Source organism: Amborella trichopoda, chromosome 3 (genome assembly GCF_054954075.1).
Source record: "Amborella trichopoda isolate Santa Cruz 75 chromosome 3, AtrichopodaSantaCruz75HAP2 v2.0, whole genome shotgun sequence".
NCBI classification, from domain to species: Eukaryota; Viridiplantae; Streptophyta; class Magnoliopsida; order Amborellales; family Amborellaceae; genus Amborella; species Amborella trichopoda.
The window spans coordinates 1,627,769-1,645,399 of record NC_142338.1 but is presented as its reverse complement, the minus strand read 5'-3'; the positions used below and the strand labels follow the sequence as shown (position 1 = coordinate 1,645,399).

Here is a 17,631-nt window from a genome sequence, read left to right as displayed (position 1 = left end):
ACAGAAAATAAGCACACTTTGGTCAAATTTCGCATAATTGTGCAAGCCACGCACATTTGGATCAAATATCTACGTAATGGATCATGGCTTCAATGCTCACCTCTCCATTTTGATAAAAAACTATCTTTTCTTTATATGTTAAACTGTGAAAATAAAGGGCTGGAGCCGGTGCACCCACCGCAACTCTCACCAAAACTGGAAAAGCAATTTAATTTCAAACCAAACATAGCTATAGAGAACTCCAAACGCAATGAATTAATTACCCACGAAAAAGTTGCAATAATTTTTTAGGATACGTTTCAAGTCAAAAAAAAGGGTTTGAAAACCCAAGGCAGTGACATGTGATGTCCTCTTTCTCACGCATTCTGATGAAGATAACACAAAGTACAATGGGGCATCTAAATTAATTTTTCAAAATAACACAAAGTGAAGATACATGGGAAACATACATAAAGTGATAAATCAAACCCAAATAATGTACATTTAGTAGAACCTTTTAAATCAAAATCAAATTCCAAATAAAATACTTTGAGAGAAAATAACAGAAAAAACAACCTAAATTAGTCTCTAAAAATTACGGTTGACAATGTTGCTATAACTTTTATAGATCAGGATCTTGGAAACATTTTAAACAAATTTGGTGAACCATTTGAGTGAGAAACCGACAGGTCTGTAAATCGACTCCTGTAATCCAACAATTTATGATGATAAGTATTTTCCAGGGATTCAAAAGGATCATTTTGATTTCAAAAGATTGGGAGAATCGAAGGAGAAATCAATAAAAAGGCAAATTGGGTTTCCACAATATAATAAATAAATACAATTGCAGTCTTGAGATTTCATAGCCTTCAATACGCAATGAAAGATTTCGTTTTGGAAAAAGTTTATATAAGGTTGTAACCTTAAAATGTAGAATTAAAGATGTACATAAAAAATCCATTAGAAAATGATGTAGTTGGCATACGATGCATCCTTAGCTATAGAGGTAAGGTGCACCTCAAATTTTATCATGGTATATAATTTTGATTTAAAATGTTTTTAGAATTATCTCAAAATCTATTTTTATATCTAATTATAAAATTTTAAATTTGAAAAATAGTTAAAATCAAGTAGATCTATAAAGATATGAAAATCTTGAAAATGAACAGTCTAGATAATATGTTGTAAAATACACTATTTCTGAGACTTAAAATCTCTTTATTTTTCATGGACATACATCTCGATGTCTAGATGATCAATCAAAAGGTTTTTAACATTAAAACTACCTTTTCCAATGGATTTTTGAAATGCATCCGTAGTTCTACATTATAAAGTTACATCCTTATATAAACTTTTTCCATTAGAAAATGTTGTTTTAATGTTGAAAAACGACTAATTGATCATCACTAACATCGAGATGTATGAATATGAAAAAAAAAACATAGAATCCAAAAAACCGTGCATCTTGCAACACTTTATCTACACCATCCATTTTCTAGCTTTTTATTTAACTATTTTTTAAATTTAAAATTTAATAATTAGATATAAAAATAAAATTTGAGATAATCTTAAAAAAATTTTGCACCAAAATTACAAGTCGGTACACCTCCATCACATTTGCTAGCCTGAACAAAGTAAGTGAAGTATTCGGAACTAGACAACTACCAAAAGACATTGTGTTTCGCAAAACAAAACAAGTCCCTACTGTACTGTACATCTACCAAAAGGCCTTATGTTTCGCAAAACAAAACAAGTCCCTACTGTACTGACTGCCTCAATGCCGCATTGCACATCGAGATTCGCGTTCACTCTCTATACCGATTGCAACCTTACAGAAACCACACCCTTTCTTTCTTTCTTTCTTTCTTTTTTTTTTTTTTTAGGAGTTGCTTTAATTAACTTATTTTTTAACATGAAGTACCATAAAAATCAATGGTTTGCCTATCGGAATTGCAAAGTGAATTCGAAACCTTCATATATCTTTTACCCAAGGGAGTGTTGCGGGTCAATGCATCACTTTCAAGTTAAGTACAAGAAATATATGCACATATTTACGATTTGCTCATATAGCACTGGTGGTGAATCTTGTTCCCACCATAAATTCATTGTTCCGATAAATATATTAAGAACAAAAACTAATATTATTTGTCATGCGATTTCATGTTTTTTAGCCAGAAGATTTCACACTCCCGAGAGAGTGCACGGCTCATTTATTTCAATAGTGCATTGCCCTACAAGTTTCAATGAAAATCATAGCTCAAACTTGAATGAAAACCGTCCAATTTTGAAGGTTGAGATCGAAATGCTAAGAAACTTAAAAGTTCCCTAAATTCAAATTTTCGATCAGAAAAATTTAGGAGGTCTCCAAAATTTAAGATCAAAAGAACTTTCCCAAAATTTGAGAAGTCGAAAGAGAGATCAAACAACTAAACTTATACACAACTAATATTCTACAGAATATTATGTCTAATATAATATAACTACCAAACAGATAGCAGAACTAAATACTAGGATAATAAATGAAATTTAAAATAAACTACTAGCAAAAGTAACTACCAGCTAAAAAGGTCCTTGGTGATTGTATCAATGAAAGCTCAATTAAATCCAAACGCAACCACCTCTCTCTCTCACACACAATTAAATCCAAAAAGCAACCCCCCACCCTCTCACTCTCTCTCTCTCTCTCTAGCTATCTATCCCTCAAAAAGAGGGGAAAAAAAAAACAGAAGAAAAAGGAGCTAGATGTGACAACCTGAACCAAAGCCTAACAAGACAACTATATTTGGCATCTTACCCCTCAAAATCCTTCAAGAGATACTAAGATCACCATCCTTGAACAAGGGCCATGAAACCCTCTCTCTAAAATTCAAATCCATACTGCAAGAGATGGCCCTCATTTTCATTTTCGTCCTACTAAACCTCCACCTCCTCAACAATAAGGCCACTGGTGACCTTGGCTTCGACTCCAATGTCTCTGGCCTAACCCAGAGTCTTTTTAGACTTGTGAGCTCCTGTCCTAGGCTTCTGTCGAGTCTGAGAACCAACTCTGGGTGGCTTACACTGAAAGGACCGATTGAGAGGAATGCGCTGACCATTATCAAGAGCCAAAACAGGGAACCCAACAGCAGGGATTCTGTACATAGAAAAAAAAAAAGAACCAAAAACAACAGAGGTGAACAAAGTAGTTGGAGTGAAATAGGCAGAGAAGGCAATCATGGAGATCTATATCATACAATTGTTGATCATGACACGCTTACACTGGCTTGAGAGAGAGAGAGAGACACATAAAAGTACAAACACTGAGATACATCAAAACTTGTGTCAGTCTGTGTATCCGAGTGTATGGGAGAGAGACAGAGAGATACCAATCCATTTAAGAATTTACAAAAACCTTTTAGAGACACCAATCCAATTAACAATTTGTAAAAACCTTAGGGGATATAGATCACACAGCAACTAGCCTGAGGTTGGTTGGGTAAGGGGGGGAGAGAGAGAAAGAGAGATGTCCGTCTGCAAACAGGACTAAGTCAAGCAATGAGATTGAGGAATCAGGCATTTTAGTGAGAGAAGCCCAAAAAGAGAAATGGGGTCTTGTCATAGTAAACTGGTACATATTCCAAAGAAGCTTACCCAACGGGAGCACGGCAGACTCCTGTTTGGCTCTGACAAGGCCTGCAGCAACCTCATTGTTTCGCTTCTGTATGTGGAGACGCAAAGCATTGTTCTCTGCGTAGCAGAAACCAAGCAAGTTCTGCAGTCTCCTACATTCAGCTTCTAAATACTTGCTCTTAATCTCCAGGTCTTTTACAAATTCTTTCCTCCTTTCTCTTGACCTCAAGGCTGAATCTCTGTTTCTGATTTGCCTGCAAATTGCATAGCAGAACGCTAAAAAACCTTGAAACTCACACCAAAATGCTTCCACCCCCAAAAAAAAGTTCTACCAAGCACTGGTACTCTCTCTCTCGTGCGTCAAGAACAAAAATCTCTCTTTGATGGATGAAGAACAAAGGACCAATACATGCGTTTAGCACACAAATGGAGAACAGTACCGATGGGTTAGAAGTCCTTTGAGATTGACAATAAAGGTCAATTGGGATATACATGGTACTATAGAAGATAGTACCCCATCAAACCCGCTCATTTTTTGATAAGATATAGTTCTTCACCCTTACTAGCTTCGTTTACTCTGGTGTAGGATTGGCTTAGAACCTAGTAATGATAAAGTAAGAAAGTAAGATCACGGCCCATTTATAGCAAGAGGTTGGTATGGAAAGTGGTGTTCCCATGATGAGAGGGAATAACATGACAGGTGCACAACTGCACTGAAGCAAAAAAGACAAAGGTGCAGCGTTATCAAGATTGGACCAGCCACTGAACGGAGGGGTTTGGTCCAATCAAACCAGTCCAAACTGTAATCAAACCGCTTGGATAGGATTCTGGATAAAAGGTAAATATTAGACAAAATAATTTTAAAATATAAAATGCATTAAAAAAATTCTCCCAACTTCATTTAACTGGTCGCATGGTTTAAAATCAGCTAGTCCATCCAACTAAATATTTATTCTGACCAAATTTCAACCAAACCCAATTTTTGCTTTGAACTAAACAAGCCAAGGCAAAAAGCGGTGGTCCGACTAGTGGGACCACCACCTAGGTCTAGTCTTGGTGCACTTTTAGGATATATCTACAACCTAAAAAATGATATAAGAGCCAAAGACCAGTGATGCACTCCCAGTAAAATCTCATGACAAAATAGTTAAGAATTAATAAGTGAAGAAGTCAAGAAGGTGATCCTAATTTTTCGTAACATGAGCATCAAGCAAGTTAAAAGTGATATATAGATGTTTAAAAGACAAACAGATTGGTAACTAGATAGCGGAGGTTGGACTGTTCATCACCCACCTATAAATTCGAAGTCATGCAGGCTTGAGAACCAAATGGGTGGCACATAAAGGCATATTTTGTTCAAGCACCACAAAACTATGGTTCATAGTGCCTGCAGATTATTATTATCATTGAATCTCTCTGGTTTAGGATAGTAGAAAGGAAGTATGGGCACAATATAAATGGATGGGGATTAAAAATGAAAGTACAAATAATAGATTATCTGATTGTGTAAAGGCATTCGCTCTTGAATAACCAAAGGATGTGTATGCAATGCTCCAGCGAAAGTAAATCGTATACTGGATTCCTAGGGCAAAACACCCTACTTAGGAATATCTCTTGATCTAAAATTTTGAGTTCCACTTTAGAATCATTAGAGACTCGAACCAAAAAAAAAAACAACTCTATAAAAAAAAAAAAAGAAACGATAAATAACGTTTCAAAAAACAATAATTCTCGAACACCTAGATCTAACTGTCAAAAAAATGGACAGTCTAACCTTCAGAATTTTATGTTGCTCGGTTGGGTGGTTACATCCACAAATTGTGGGGACCAAAAATTCCACCAAGCTAGGATTTTACTAGGAGAAAATGTACAATTTTCTCAAACAGGATAATATAATTTTATCTGATAACAAATAATGAGTAAGCTAGATTTTTGGATCAGGTAAGGGGTACAGTTATCTTCTAATGGGAGCACATGTTGTAACAAGTAGGTCACAAGATTCCCTTTCCAGTTGCAACTTATGAATTGGCGGCTGCTTGGTCCAAGGATGCTATACAATGATACGCTTACAAATTTTCAGGGTATTCGGTCGGCTAGGAAACACTTCATAGGACAATGAAAAGTCAGCTTAAGATCAGTCTGCTAACCCAATCAAGCACGAAAGAATTTTCGATGCAAACAATATCAATTAGAGAAAGAGAAAGATCCACAGGCCTCAAAGACCACCCGCATAACCTGGGCAATGCATTGAAAGCAATGATGACATGGAAGGCGAACAACATAGGGGCAAGCATGTGAGAAAAGAGACAATGATTTAATGAATACTGCATGATGTTACTCACTTCGGAAAACATTAAGCCAGTATGGGGACTTTGAGCATGCATTTAATGCAAGCGGATATAAACGTCAAATGAACAAATGCCTTTTTGTTTGCATAGGCAAAACAGATAGAAAGGAGTGTGTCAGACTGGATCACACGAAGGTCGCAACCACAAGGGCTCTTTTCTCCATTGGCCAGGGCGCTGGAATCAAAAAAAGCAATGGAGTATGGCTTAATCAGAGATAACTAAGAACACGCAAGGCCTTTGTGAGCCTGAAAACATGCAAAACTCCACAATGGCTGAGCAAAAGCAGTCTCAAATGTTTCCTTTGTTTTCTCGAGTGCCCCGATAGTTGAAGGTAAATCATTCAACATTCAAAGATGGTACAATGGAGTGTGGCTACACAAGGCTTTTGTGAGCCTGCAAACAAGCAAAACTCCATAACGGCTGAGCAAAAGCAGTCTCAAAGGTCTCCTTTGTTTCCTCAAATGCCCCAATAGTTGAATGTAAATCACTCAAATTCTAAGATGGTACTTTGATGAGCAGAGCACTGCCTTATTGATATCAGATAGAAAAAATTCAAGGCACGTTAAATGTACCCATTCAAACAAAAAATATCTACTTCCGAACATCACACAACTGTCAGTAGTGTTATCATAACCAGAGAGGCCACCAAACCTAAGGGATCCAGTCAAGTCATTAAAAAAAAAAAAAAAAAGAGAAAATTTGATAGCCGGTTAACAGTTTGAATAGGACTTAAATACAAAATAAAAATAATATTAAAAAATGTAAATATATTTGATTTTGTCTCCCAAATTTCTAGTGCAGCAAGTCCAAACCCACCTTTGGAAGATTGGTTTTGACTGATTTTCAACTGAACAAGGTTTTTTTTACTTTGGACAGTATGACCAAGGCACCAGTTGGCAATTGGACCAATTTGTCCAGTCAAGTCTAATATGGATTATATACTGTCTAATATGGATTATTTACTGAATGTACTCAACATTTTTTGACAATTAAATACTCTTGATTTGTAACACAAAATTTTAGGCAAGAGCATTTTTTATCATTAAGAGGGTTAAAATGGATATTTCTATAAGAAAATAGTTTTGTTCTATTAGTGATTAAAAAACAATTGATGTTGTATGGGGTGATGTCAAACAACATGTTAGTGATGTCATCATTCACTATAGTTTTTTGAAAATATCATTATCCCCTATAGTTAATAAATATCTTTTTTACTATTAGGAATTTATATGTTACCATTGACTAATTACTTAAAATACCCCTAGACAAAAGCTACCACATTATAGGACAAGGGTATCAAGAGGGGGGGGGGGTGGTTTCGTCGATTCTATTGTACCAACCAGTGTTTTAAAATCGATGAGTTGCAACGGATTCGCCCGAGTCGACACAAGAATCGATGACCCCATAGTGAATTGTCACCATGCGCTGCACGTGTGAATAAATATCGCGTCACAAGATTGACTGTGGCAAACATCATTGTGCACCGCGCATGTGAATAAATCTCACGTGCACCGCACGTGGTTCTCGTCTCAAGTTAATTTTCAAGAGCACTGATGTTCCAATTGTTTATATAACCATTGTTTGTCCCACCTCTTTTCAATGTGGGACAATTCTCAATGCCCAACTTTGAGATCTTAAATCAATATATTGATTTATTGTAGTATAACTTGCAAAACGTGGTGTCGTCGGGGAGTTGGTTATCACATTGGATAGTATATAGGAAGTTTCAAGTTCGAACCTCCGCGGTATTAACAATTTTTCTTTTGTCAAATGTCAAAAAAAATAGTTTCATGTCATAAGAAAATAGTTTTTCTTTTGTCAAATAATGTCACAAAAAAAATGTGTTTTACTTTTGTGTTTTACTTGTCTTAAATAATGTGATAAAAAATAATATAGAGAAAAAAAATAATGTCATAGAAAAAATAAACAAGAAGAAAATAATGTCATAAAAAAAAAAAACATTTTATTTTTATCTTCCAAAAAAAAATAAAAGGCAAAAAATTTTATCATAAAAAAATAAAAAGAAAAAAAATAATATAAAATAATAAAATAATGTCATAAAAAAAAAGGGAAAAAAAGTATTTTATTTTTATCTTCCAAAATAAAAAAAGAGGAAAAAAAAATATCATCAAAAAAATAAAAGGAAAAAATTAAAATAAAAGATAATACAACATGCATGTCAAAAAACAATTTATCTTCTAAAAAAATAAAATGAAAAAAATAATGTCATAAAAAATAAAATAAAAAATAATACAATAATTCGAGATTTTAGTGGCTATTTTTTTCATCAATTTAATCCATTCTTTATTATAGTCCATATATGATTATATATTTTATCCATGATTTTATGATTTTTCTTTTATGTAATGCAAATTTAATGGTTACCATAAGTTCAAACATGGAAATAACATCTCAATATTCGTAAATTGATGAAAAAAAAATGAAATAATAAAATAGTACCCTATTTCTTAATGGATTCCTAAAAATACAACACTTATAATGAATTGTAATTATTTTTTTGGATTTTTTTTAAAGCTTAATTGGACCGATTTGGCCAATTCTCGATCCAGATCATTGATTCACCGATCCGGATGGGCTTTTGGAGAGACCATCGCATATAAGAATCTACTTATGATCTCTATCATTTCTCCTGATATCCAAAATGAAATAAACTTACAGTCAATAAATCAAGACAATACAACCAGAATCAGAAATTAAAGTCAAATTCTCAGATTTATGGGACGTCAATCACTATCTTCACCTTGAAAGGTTTTCAACATTTTTAGGGAAAAAAACAAATTATAGATTTTACCGAGTTACTTCCAACTAGAACCAATTTTCATTACCCTCTTTGTACTCTTGGGTCGTAACATAAAGCAAGAAAAAAATTGTAAATCGTACAGGATTAATCTCTCTCTCTCTCTCTCTCTCTCTCTCAAAAAAAAAAAAAAAAAAAAGAGAGGCAAGTTGGCCTTACCTCTTTCTCTTCTTGCTCAAGTGATCTTCATCTCCCTCCTTTTCCTCTTCTTTCTCCTCCGCTACATTGCTCTCATCTTCAACAATAACCGGCGATTCGACAAGGCCACCAGATTCAGGTGAAGGTTCCACTTGTTTATCTGCTTCTCCGGCAAAAATATCAACAGATTGAGAAGAAACACCAGAAACCGGTGAAGATTCAGAGCTCTTCTCCGAGTTTTCAGGGAATATGTCAGAGAAAAAAATCTCAGAGAAACCTTCATCATCCTGTAACTGCTCGTCCTCCACTAGAAGGGCCTTCTCCATCTCTCTGATCTTCAAGTCTAAGTTTTCTTCCATAATCGTGATATTCGGTTCTACTGTTTCTTCCACAGTCATGATCTGCTCCATTCCATTAATCGTAGTTTCTTCATTCTCTGTTAAGGTTTTAGAATGTGAGTGCAAAGAATCAAAATATTCCAGCGTTTCCGAAGGTGAATAAAAAGAACTCGCATTCTTCGTTAGGGTTTCCGGAGTTGATGGATGATAAACCAACGGCTCTGAGAAGATATCCAAGTCCAGTGTGATATCTGGTATATCATCAAGCGTGAAATCCCAATTGTCTTCTCTAAAACTTTCTTCTACCAATTCAGCCATGAAAAACAACAAATTCGGGAGAAAAAAAATATTACTGAGAGAAAACAGGAGGGAATTGAGAAGGATTTCCAAATAAAGGAAGCAAGGACATGGAAAATACCGAATTTTCCTAAAAAAATATAATGAAATGGGGATTTAAACGAATTTACAGATAAAAGGGAGAATAATTTACAGGAAAGTTTTGAAGCGATGATTAAGTTTACAAACATGACAGAGAGGGGTTAAAAGTTCGGGTTTTCTTAGTCCCCAAGGAATCCCTCTCTCTCTAGATGGCAAAATCTCTGACGCTAATTGAATTTTGAATTTCGTCGTCACCTAGCCAATCAGAGCTTGCCTTTTATGACTGCTTCCAATGAAAATTCGCCACGTTTAAAACGAAAAAATTGTGGAAATAAGTGGCGGTGGATTTCATGCAAGGCGATCTGGACCGTCCGCTTTGGAACCGCGTTTCATGCGGACGTGTATTCGATTTTTAAAATTTTGAATTGTAAGTAATGGATTAATATAAGGGTGCAGCTTGCTTACGGATGCATCCGTATAACATATGAAAATCATCTTGAAAATAGGCAGTGTAGATAATATGTTATAAAATGTAATATTTTTTTAGATATAATACCTTTTTATTTTTCATAGCCATACATCTCGATGTGGAGATGATCAATCAAATGGTTTTTCAACATTAATACTACATTTTTCGATGGATTTTTTAGGGGCATCCGTAGTTCTACATCATAAAGTAGCATTTTTATATAAACGTTTTCCTACCGTTAGCATACGGATGAGGTAAAGTGCACCTTCAAATTTTATCATGGTATATAATTTTGATGTAAAATGTTCTTAGGATTATCTCAAAATCTATTTTTATATCTAATTATAAAAATTTAAATTTTTAAAATGGTTAAAATCAAGTAGATCTATAAACATATGAAAGTCTTGAAAATAGATGATGTAGATAATATGTTTCAAAATGCACTATTTATGAGACTTAAAATCTTTTTATTTTTCATGGTAATGCATCCCGTTGTCGAGACGATCAATCAAATGGTTTTTCAACATTAAAACTACCTTTTCACATGGATTTTTGAGTTGCATCCTTATATAAACTTTTTCGTTCAAAGGGATTTTTGTTTGGAAAAAATTTATATAAAGTTGCAATCTTATACTGTTGAAATAAGGTACACCACAAAAATCCTATGGAGGGTGTTTCTGCATAGGAAAACCTTCCAACTGGTCATTTCAACCTCGAAATGAATGGACATGAAGAAAAAAAAAAAAAACATAAGTAAAAAAACTAGTGCATCTTGTAACAAGTTATCTCGGCCATCTATTTTCAATATTTTTAAATGAGGATAAAAAAAGATTTTGAAGCTATCATAAGGTTTTTTATGCCGAAAGGACGTCCCTAAGTAAATTTTATAAGTGTACACAGTATAAGGAGGCAACCTTAACCCTTTTGTTTGACCATGAAACTTATTAATAACTTCAACAAATGTTTTTAAGTTCACCTTCCCTGAAAAAAAAACTTTAAGAAATGTTTACCATGAGACCATTTAGTTTGATAAGGAGGTGCAAATCAGGTGGTAGGCACGGAAGCCAAAATAAGTTTTTCGAACGTTGTAACATATTTTCATCAATTGGATCTTACATTCAATGGTTAAAAGCAGCGTTTTAAAAATCGCCGAGTCGAACCGGACTCGCCCGGTTCGACTCGGAATTCACGAAAAAGGGACCGGATCGGTTCAAAAACCGGGAATCGTCCGGTTCTAGAGAGAACCGGACGATTCCGCACAGTGACTCGCCGATTCACTGTGCGGAATCGGCGAGTCCGTGAAGAACACGGGTTGCATAGTGTTCTTCACGGATTTTTTTCAAATTTGTCATTTTTTGATCATTTTTTTTGTTTTTTTCGGCACGTGATCTGTTTTTCAGGCTGTAAACAGCTTTATTCAGCTTTTTTAACGATTTAATGGTGGAAAAATTGGTTGTTTTTGGATCAAGAAAAATTCGGGGTTTAGGGTTTCCGTCATTTCTGAAATTTCATGCCAAATAGGGCATGAATCTTTCAAAATTTGTAGGCATATTGATCTTAAAGCTGTGAATCAAAATATTTTGTTACTAATTTGTGATAATCGTTGAGAAAAATAGACTTTTTTGGAGATTGAAGGCTTCGGTTCACAAAAACAGGTAAGAACTTTGGGTTTTTTTGTTTTTCCGCCATTTGATTTATTTCATGGCATATTTTGAACAAAATGAGTTCAATAATTAGGGTTTTTAATCTTTATTGTGTCTAGTATGATTTAAAATTTTTAATTTTACGTAATCTGGTCAATTACAGCAAGAAATTTGATATGAACAGTGAGATGTCTGCGGAAAAAAATTCCACTGTTTTTTTTTTTTTTTTCCGCCTTTTGATTTTGTTTTCATGATATATTAGAAATAATGTGTTAAAAATTAGGTTTTTGATTCCTTATATTGTTGTTTATCAGAAAATATAGTCAATTGGATGTAATTTATTCACTTGGAGGTGAATTTTTGAGTTAAAATCGCTTATGTAAAACGACTGTGTGAAGAACAAATTTTTTTTTTTTTTTTATTTTTTTTTTATTTTTTTTTTTGTAGCCCATGATAGAATTTTTTGTAATCTATGATCGAATTTTTTGTAATCCATGATCAAAATGTTCGTTTTTTTTTCTTGTAATCCATGATCGAATTTTATTTTTTATTTTTTATTTTTGTAACCCATGATAGAATTTTTTGTAATCCATGATCGAATGTTTTGTAATCCATGATCGAAATGTTTGTTTTTTTTTGTAATCCATGACCGAATTTTTTGTTTTTTGTTTTTTATGTAACCCATGATAGAGTTTTTTGTAATCTATGATTGAATTTTTTGTTATCCATGATGTAATTGTTTTTTCCTTTTTTAGTAATCCACGATCGAATTTTTTGTTTTTTTTTGTTTTTTTTTTTTGTAATGCATGATCGAATTTTATGTAATCCATGAACGAATTTTTTGTAATCCATGATAGAATTTTCTGTAATCCATGATCGACTTTTTTGTAATCCATGATCGAATTTTATGTAATCCATGATTGAATTTTTTGTAATCCATGATAGAATTTTCTGTAATCCATGATCAACTTTTTTGTAATCCATGATCAAAATGTTTGTTTTTTTTACTTGTAATCCATGATCGAATTTTTTGTGTTTTTTTTTTTTTTGTAACCCATGATTGAATTTTTTGTAATCCATGATGGAATTGTTTTTTTTTGTTCTTGTAATCCACGATAGAATTTTTTGTTTTTTTATGTTTTTTTTTTTTTTTGTAATCCATGATCGAATTTTATGTAATCCATGATCGAATTTTATGTAATCCATGATCGAATTTTATGTAATCCATGATCGAATTTTTTGTAATCCATGATCGAATTTTTAGAAAATTTATGATTTTTTTTTTTTAATCCATGATCGAACTTTTTGAAAATTTGTTAATTTTTTTTTTAATCCATGATCGAATTTTTTGAAAATTTGCTGTACTTTTTTTTTATTATTTCTTTTTATCCATGATCGAATTTTTTGAAAAATGATGATTTTTCGAAAAGATGTGAAAATCGTGATAAAGTTTTGATTATCATGATGTATTAAACATTTAAACCTAATTTTTAATTTTTATTGTTTGAGTTTGCTGTAATTTTTTTTTTTTTTTTTTTCATGATCGAATTTTTTGAAAATTGATGATTTTCCGAAAAGATGTGAAAATCGTGACAAGGTTTTAATTATCATGAGGTATTAAACCATATTTTAAATTTTTATTGTTAAAGTTTTTGTTGAAAAAATTGTATGTTGATGGATTATTTATGCAAAAAAATGCATGTTATTATATTTTCAATACAAAACTGTATTTTTTTTATCTGTTGTTCATGGATTTTTAAGTTGGAATGACTGATGTTAGCCGGCTCTTTGAAGAATTGTTTTTATTATTAATTTTTTAATGCAAAAAATGTATGTTCTTGATAATTGAGTTGTAGCCATGTTTGGAGCTTGCATTTTGTATTATTCTAAATGTTTGTAATTGATATGTACGAAAATATTATTGTCAAAAAAGGTATTTTGCAATAACAAATAACAACGAATATGACTACATGAACTACCGCAACATATTATCACTACATATTGTGATTATTTTTCTTTTTGAACTGTCAGGTTAATTTAAACTTTTTACATCTTAAAACAGTTGAATCATGTCAAGATCTATAGAAGACCCTGCATGGCAACATGGGGTCAGACTTGATCCCAACAAGAAAGACAAAATTATTTGTAATTACTGTCAACGAGTGATAAGTATTGGGGTACATAGGTTCAAGCAACACTTGGCAGGGGTTAAGGGAGAAGTTTCTGCATGCACTAGTGTCCCTAGTAATGTAAAAAAACAGATGGTGGCAATTCTTAATGCTAGCAAAGGTAAAAAAATTGCCAAACATAGGATGAATGAGGAGATAGCTAGTTTATATACACCATCAAGCAGGAATGATACAGAAGAGCAATATAATTATGACCTAAAAGAGCAATATAATAATGAGCTGGACATGGCCACAAGATTGAGTTTATATGAACAATATCAGAGGGAATGTGGGTTTAGAATGCCTGGTGGGTCTAGCTCAGACATGCATGGTGGGCCTAGCTCCGATATGCATGGTGGGCCTAGTTCAGATATGCATGGCGGGTCCAGCTCGAGCATGTATGGCGGGCCCAGCTCAAATATGTATGGAGAGGTTGGTGGCAATATGTATCAAGAAGAATCAGTTGTTGAAGAAATTGTTTCTAAGTTACCTAGGAGTGCCAGTATTGCAGGTCATGGTCGTAAAGACCCATTTCTCTCAAAGCCTAAGTCACAACAGATGACCTTAAAAGGCATGGTTAAAGGTACAAGAAACATGTTAGGGAGATATGTTGGTAAATGGTTCTACGATAAAGGGATTCCCTTTGATGCAGCCAATAGCCCATATTTTCCACCTATGGTTAGTGCAATCCAGAGAGCCGGGCCCGGGGTAAAACCCCCGACGGCATATGAGCTCAGTGGGCCAATATTAGACGAAGAGGTAGAGGAAGTTAAAAAGTGGATTGAAGAATATAAACAGAGTTGGCCAAGGACAGGAATTACTCTCATGAGTGATGGTTGGTTGAATAAAGTTAGCAAAAAGGAGTTTTTAAACTTCTTGGCCTATTCCCCAAAAGGTACAGCTTTTTTGTCTAGCAAAGACGTATCAGGGACGAAGAAGGATGCAAACTTCTACGTACGACTATATGATCAGATAGTGGAGGAGGTGGGGGATAAGCATGTAGTCCAGTTTATTACGGACAATGCGCGTGCATGTGTTTCTGCGGGCAGCAAGTTGATGGATAAGAGGAAGCATCTAGTATGGACCCCGTGTGCTGCACACAGCATCGATCTTATGTTAGAGGAAATCGGTGAGATCAAAATTGTGAAGGAGACTCTAGATGAAGCAAGGTTGGTGTCGAGATTTATATACAACCACTCGAAAATATTATTTATGTTTAGAGAACACTCTAAGAAAAAAGAGATAATCAGGCCTGCCATAACCCGCTTTGCGACCGATTACTTAGCTGTGGACTCCATTCGACAATCTGAAGGTGCATTAAAGAGATTGTTTACTTGTGAAGAGTGGTTAAATGACCGCCTCTCGAAGTCCAGTACCGGTGTAAAAGTGGATAACATAATCTCAAATAGGCTGTTCTGGTCTCGATATTCCAGTGTTGTAGAGGCCACTGCCCCTTTGGTCACGGTGTTAAGAATGGTGGATGCTGATAAGAAAGCTACCATGGGTATCCTTTATGAAGGTATTGAGAGGGCGAAATCAGCTATTGGGGAGAAGTGTAATTTTGCTAGCAAAGTGATCGAGATTATAGAAAAGAGGTGGAACACCAAATTCGGACGTCCAATTCATTATGCTGGTAAATATATATTTATATCATTACAATGTTTCAGTTTAAATCATTTTTTTATGAAATTGTAAATGACATTTTTCTACCTATATATTTTTTAGGTTACTACTTCAACCCAAATTTTTTCTATTTGACACCTGAACAACCCCACAAGATTATGGAAGGGGTCAGATACATTATTGCAAGGTTGGAGAGAAGCCATCGAAACCAAGTAGCAGCAATACAAGAGGTATTATTTAATGTTCGGGTAAGAACTTCATTGAGTTGTTATATTTGTGAGGAATAATGCACTAAAACGTAATATATTTGTTTTAGCTTGCTATGTATAGGGATGCTATAGGATCCTTCGGAACTAGACTTGCCAGAAATTCTCGAACTATGATGGATCCAGGTTATCCCCTCGCTAATATTTTGTTTATTCATATATGTAATCTTATGAATTGTTCTTGCCCTTACAATGCTTTTTACATTTTAATCCAGCTGAATGGTGGGAGATATATGGTGCTGATGCACCTCACCTAAAGAGGATAGCAATCAAGGTGCTCTCCCAAACATGTTCTGCTACTGGCTGTGAGCGCAACTGGAGTACGTTCCAATGGTTGCACACTACTAGAAGGAATCGACTCGCTTCTGAGAAGCTTCATAAACTAGTCTACGTTCATTATAATTTAAACCTCAGAGAGCGACAAATAAGAAGGAAGCTTGAAGACTATGGGCCGATAGACTTAGACACAATATTTGTCACAGACACAGCAGACCGATGGGTAGTCGAAGAGGAGGAGCCAGTGTTGCACAAGAGAGCGTTCCTTGAGGCTATCGGTGATGAAGATATTGAAGAAACTGATGAGCGGCATGAAAGAGGAAGCAGCCAGCCAATGTATCCACAATATGTCGATGATATTGCACCTAATGAGGGAGAGTGGGAAGGGGGTCTAAGAGAAAATGAGAGAGATGATGATTCTGAGGCCACCCTATCCCAGCCATATTATTCACATATCGAGTCCCAACAGCAACAGTGTAGGGATGAGCACGACAGTGCAGGTGAGCATGAAGGATGGACAAGCTTCGGGGATTTTGGACTGGGAACACAACAAAACACTAACACTCAGGGATTTGGGAATAGTCAGACGCCCGCTAATATCGATGATTCGTTTTTAGATCGAATCAATGAATTGTCAAACGAATTCAATCAATGGCACCAGCGTGACCAAGAAGAACAACAACGTCGTCTATCATTTTATTTTTAGATCGTATGTTATTAATTTTATGCTTTATTGTAGTCCATGTATGTTGATATACTTATTCCATGATAATTCTATGTTTATCCTTTTGTGTGATGTAAATTAAATGTTGAATGGCGGTTCATGCAGGGAAAGAACATATCAATATTCGCATATTCATCCAAAAACATGAAAATTCTTAATGGAGTACCCTCATTTTTTATTGAATTCCTAAAAAACAATATTTATAATGAATTTTAATAAAATTTTCGGATTTTTTTGAAGCTTTATTCTGACCGATTCACCCGATTCCGATCCGGACCGCCGATTCGCCGATCCGGATCGCCGATTCGCCGATCCGGATCGGTTTTTGAAAAGCCCGATCCGGGTCACCGATCCGGTTTTTAAACCATTGGTTAAAAGTGATTACCATCTCTTTGTACCAAGACTAAAGTCTCATATGATACAATCCCATAATTTTATATAGAAAAAGTTTATATAAAGATGCTACTTTATAATGTAGAACTACGGATGCCCTTCAAAAATCCCTCGAAAAACGTAGTTTTAATGTTGAAAAACCCTTTGATTGATCATCTCAACATCGAGATGTATGATTATGAAAAATAAAAAGATTTTAAGTCTAAAAAATAGTGCATTTTACAACATATTATCTACACCGTCCATTTTTTAGATTTTCATATGTTTATAGATCTACTTGATTTTAACCACTTTTGAAATTAAAAATTTTATAATTAGACATAAAAATAGATTTTGAGATAATCCTAATAACATTTTACATCAAAATTATATACCACGATAAAATTTGAAGGTGCACCTTACCTCTACATCTACGAATGCATCCGTATGCAAACTGCACCTACTTTATATTTATTCCTTAT

The 17,631-nt window shown here is 34.3% G+C and overlaps 2 protein-coding genes across 5 annotated transcripts; one reads left to right on the top strand and one right to left on the bottom strand.

The window, feature by feature from the left end:
- Positions 1-2,532: 2,532 nt before the first annotated feature.
- On the bottom strand, positions 2,533-9,590 carry LOC18439711 (uncharacterized). Of its 3 annotated transcripts, none has more exons than XR_016052683.1 (3): positions 8,914-9,590; positions 3,610-4,188; positions 2,533-3,112 (listed from the first exon to the last, which is right to left on the bottom strand). XR_016052683.1 is itself a non-coding variant. In XM_006849869.4 (3 exons), the coding sequence occupies exons 1-3, from the start codon at positions 9,546-9,548 to the stop codon at positions 2,787-2,789; spliced, it is 1,194 nt and encodes a 397-aa protein (XP_006849932.1). In that variant the 5' UTR covers positions 9,549-9,590; the 3' UTR covers positions 2,533-2,786. The 3 variants fall into 3 exon arrangements, 2 of the variants coding, with proteins under 2 accessions (XP_006849932.1, XP_088718862.1); XM_006849869.4 differs by having other exon boundaries at positions 3,610-3,842; XM_088862736.1 differs by lacking the exon at positions 3,610-4,188.
- Positions 9,591-12,579: 2,989 nt separating this feature from the next.
- Positions 12,580-16,855, top strand: LOC148782672 (uncharacterized). 2 transcript variants are annotated; one of them, XM_088862730.1, is made up of 3 exons: positions 15,627-15,741; positions 15,828-15,903; positions 15,993-16,855. In XM_088862730.1, exons 1-3 carry the CDS (start codon positions 15,670-15,672, stop codon positions 16,757-16,759), a joined length of 915 nt encoding a protein of 304 aa, XP_088718856.1. In that variant the 5' UTR covers positions 15,627-15,669; the 3' UTR covers positions 16,760-16,855. The 2 variants fall into 2 exon arrangements, 1 of the variants encoding a protein (XP_088718856.1); XR_016052682.1 differs by having other exon boundaries at positions 12,580-15,903.
- Positions 16,856-17,631: the final 776 nt, after the last annotated feature.

Excerpts from the sequence above, each read along its gene's own strand:
- LOC18439711 (XM_006849869.4), bottom strand. The coding sequence starts at position 9,548 with ATGGCTGAATTGGTAGAAGAAAGTTTTAGAGAAGACAATTGGGATTTC. Across the intron at positions 3,843-8,913 it reads TTGAGCAAGAAGAGAAAGAG|GCAAATCAGAAACAGAGATT; the intron begins GTAAGGCCAACT and ends TGCAATTTGCAG. Across the intron at positions 3,113-3,609 it reads GTCTGCCGTGCTCCCGTTGG|AATCCCTGCTGTTGGGTTCC; the intron begins GTAAGCTTCTTT and ends TTCTATGTACAG.
- LOC148782672 (XM_088862730.1), top strand. The coding sequence starts at position 15,670 with ATGGAAGGGGTCAGATACATTATTGCAAGGTTGGAGAGAAGCCATCGA. Across the intron at positions 15,742-15,827 it reads AAGTAGCAGCAATACAAGAG|CTTGCTATGTATAGGGATGC; the intron begins GTATTATTTAAT and ends TATTTGTTTTAG. Across the intron at positions 15,904-15,992 it reads TCGAACTATGATGGATCCAG|CTGAATGGTGGGAGATATAT; the intron begins GTTATCCCCTCG and ends ATTTTAATCCAG.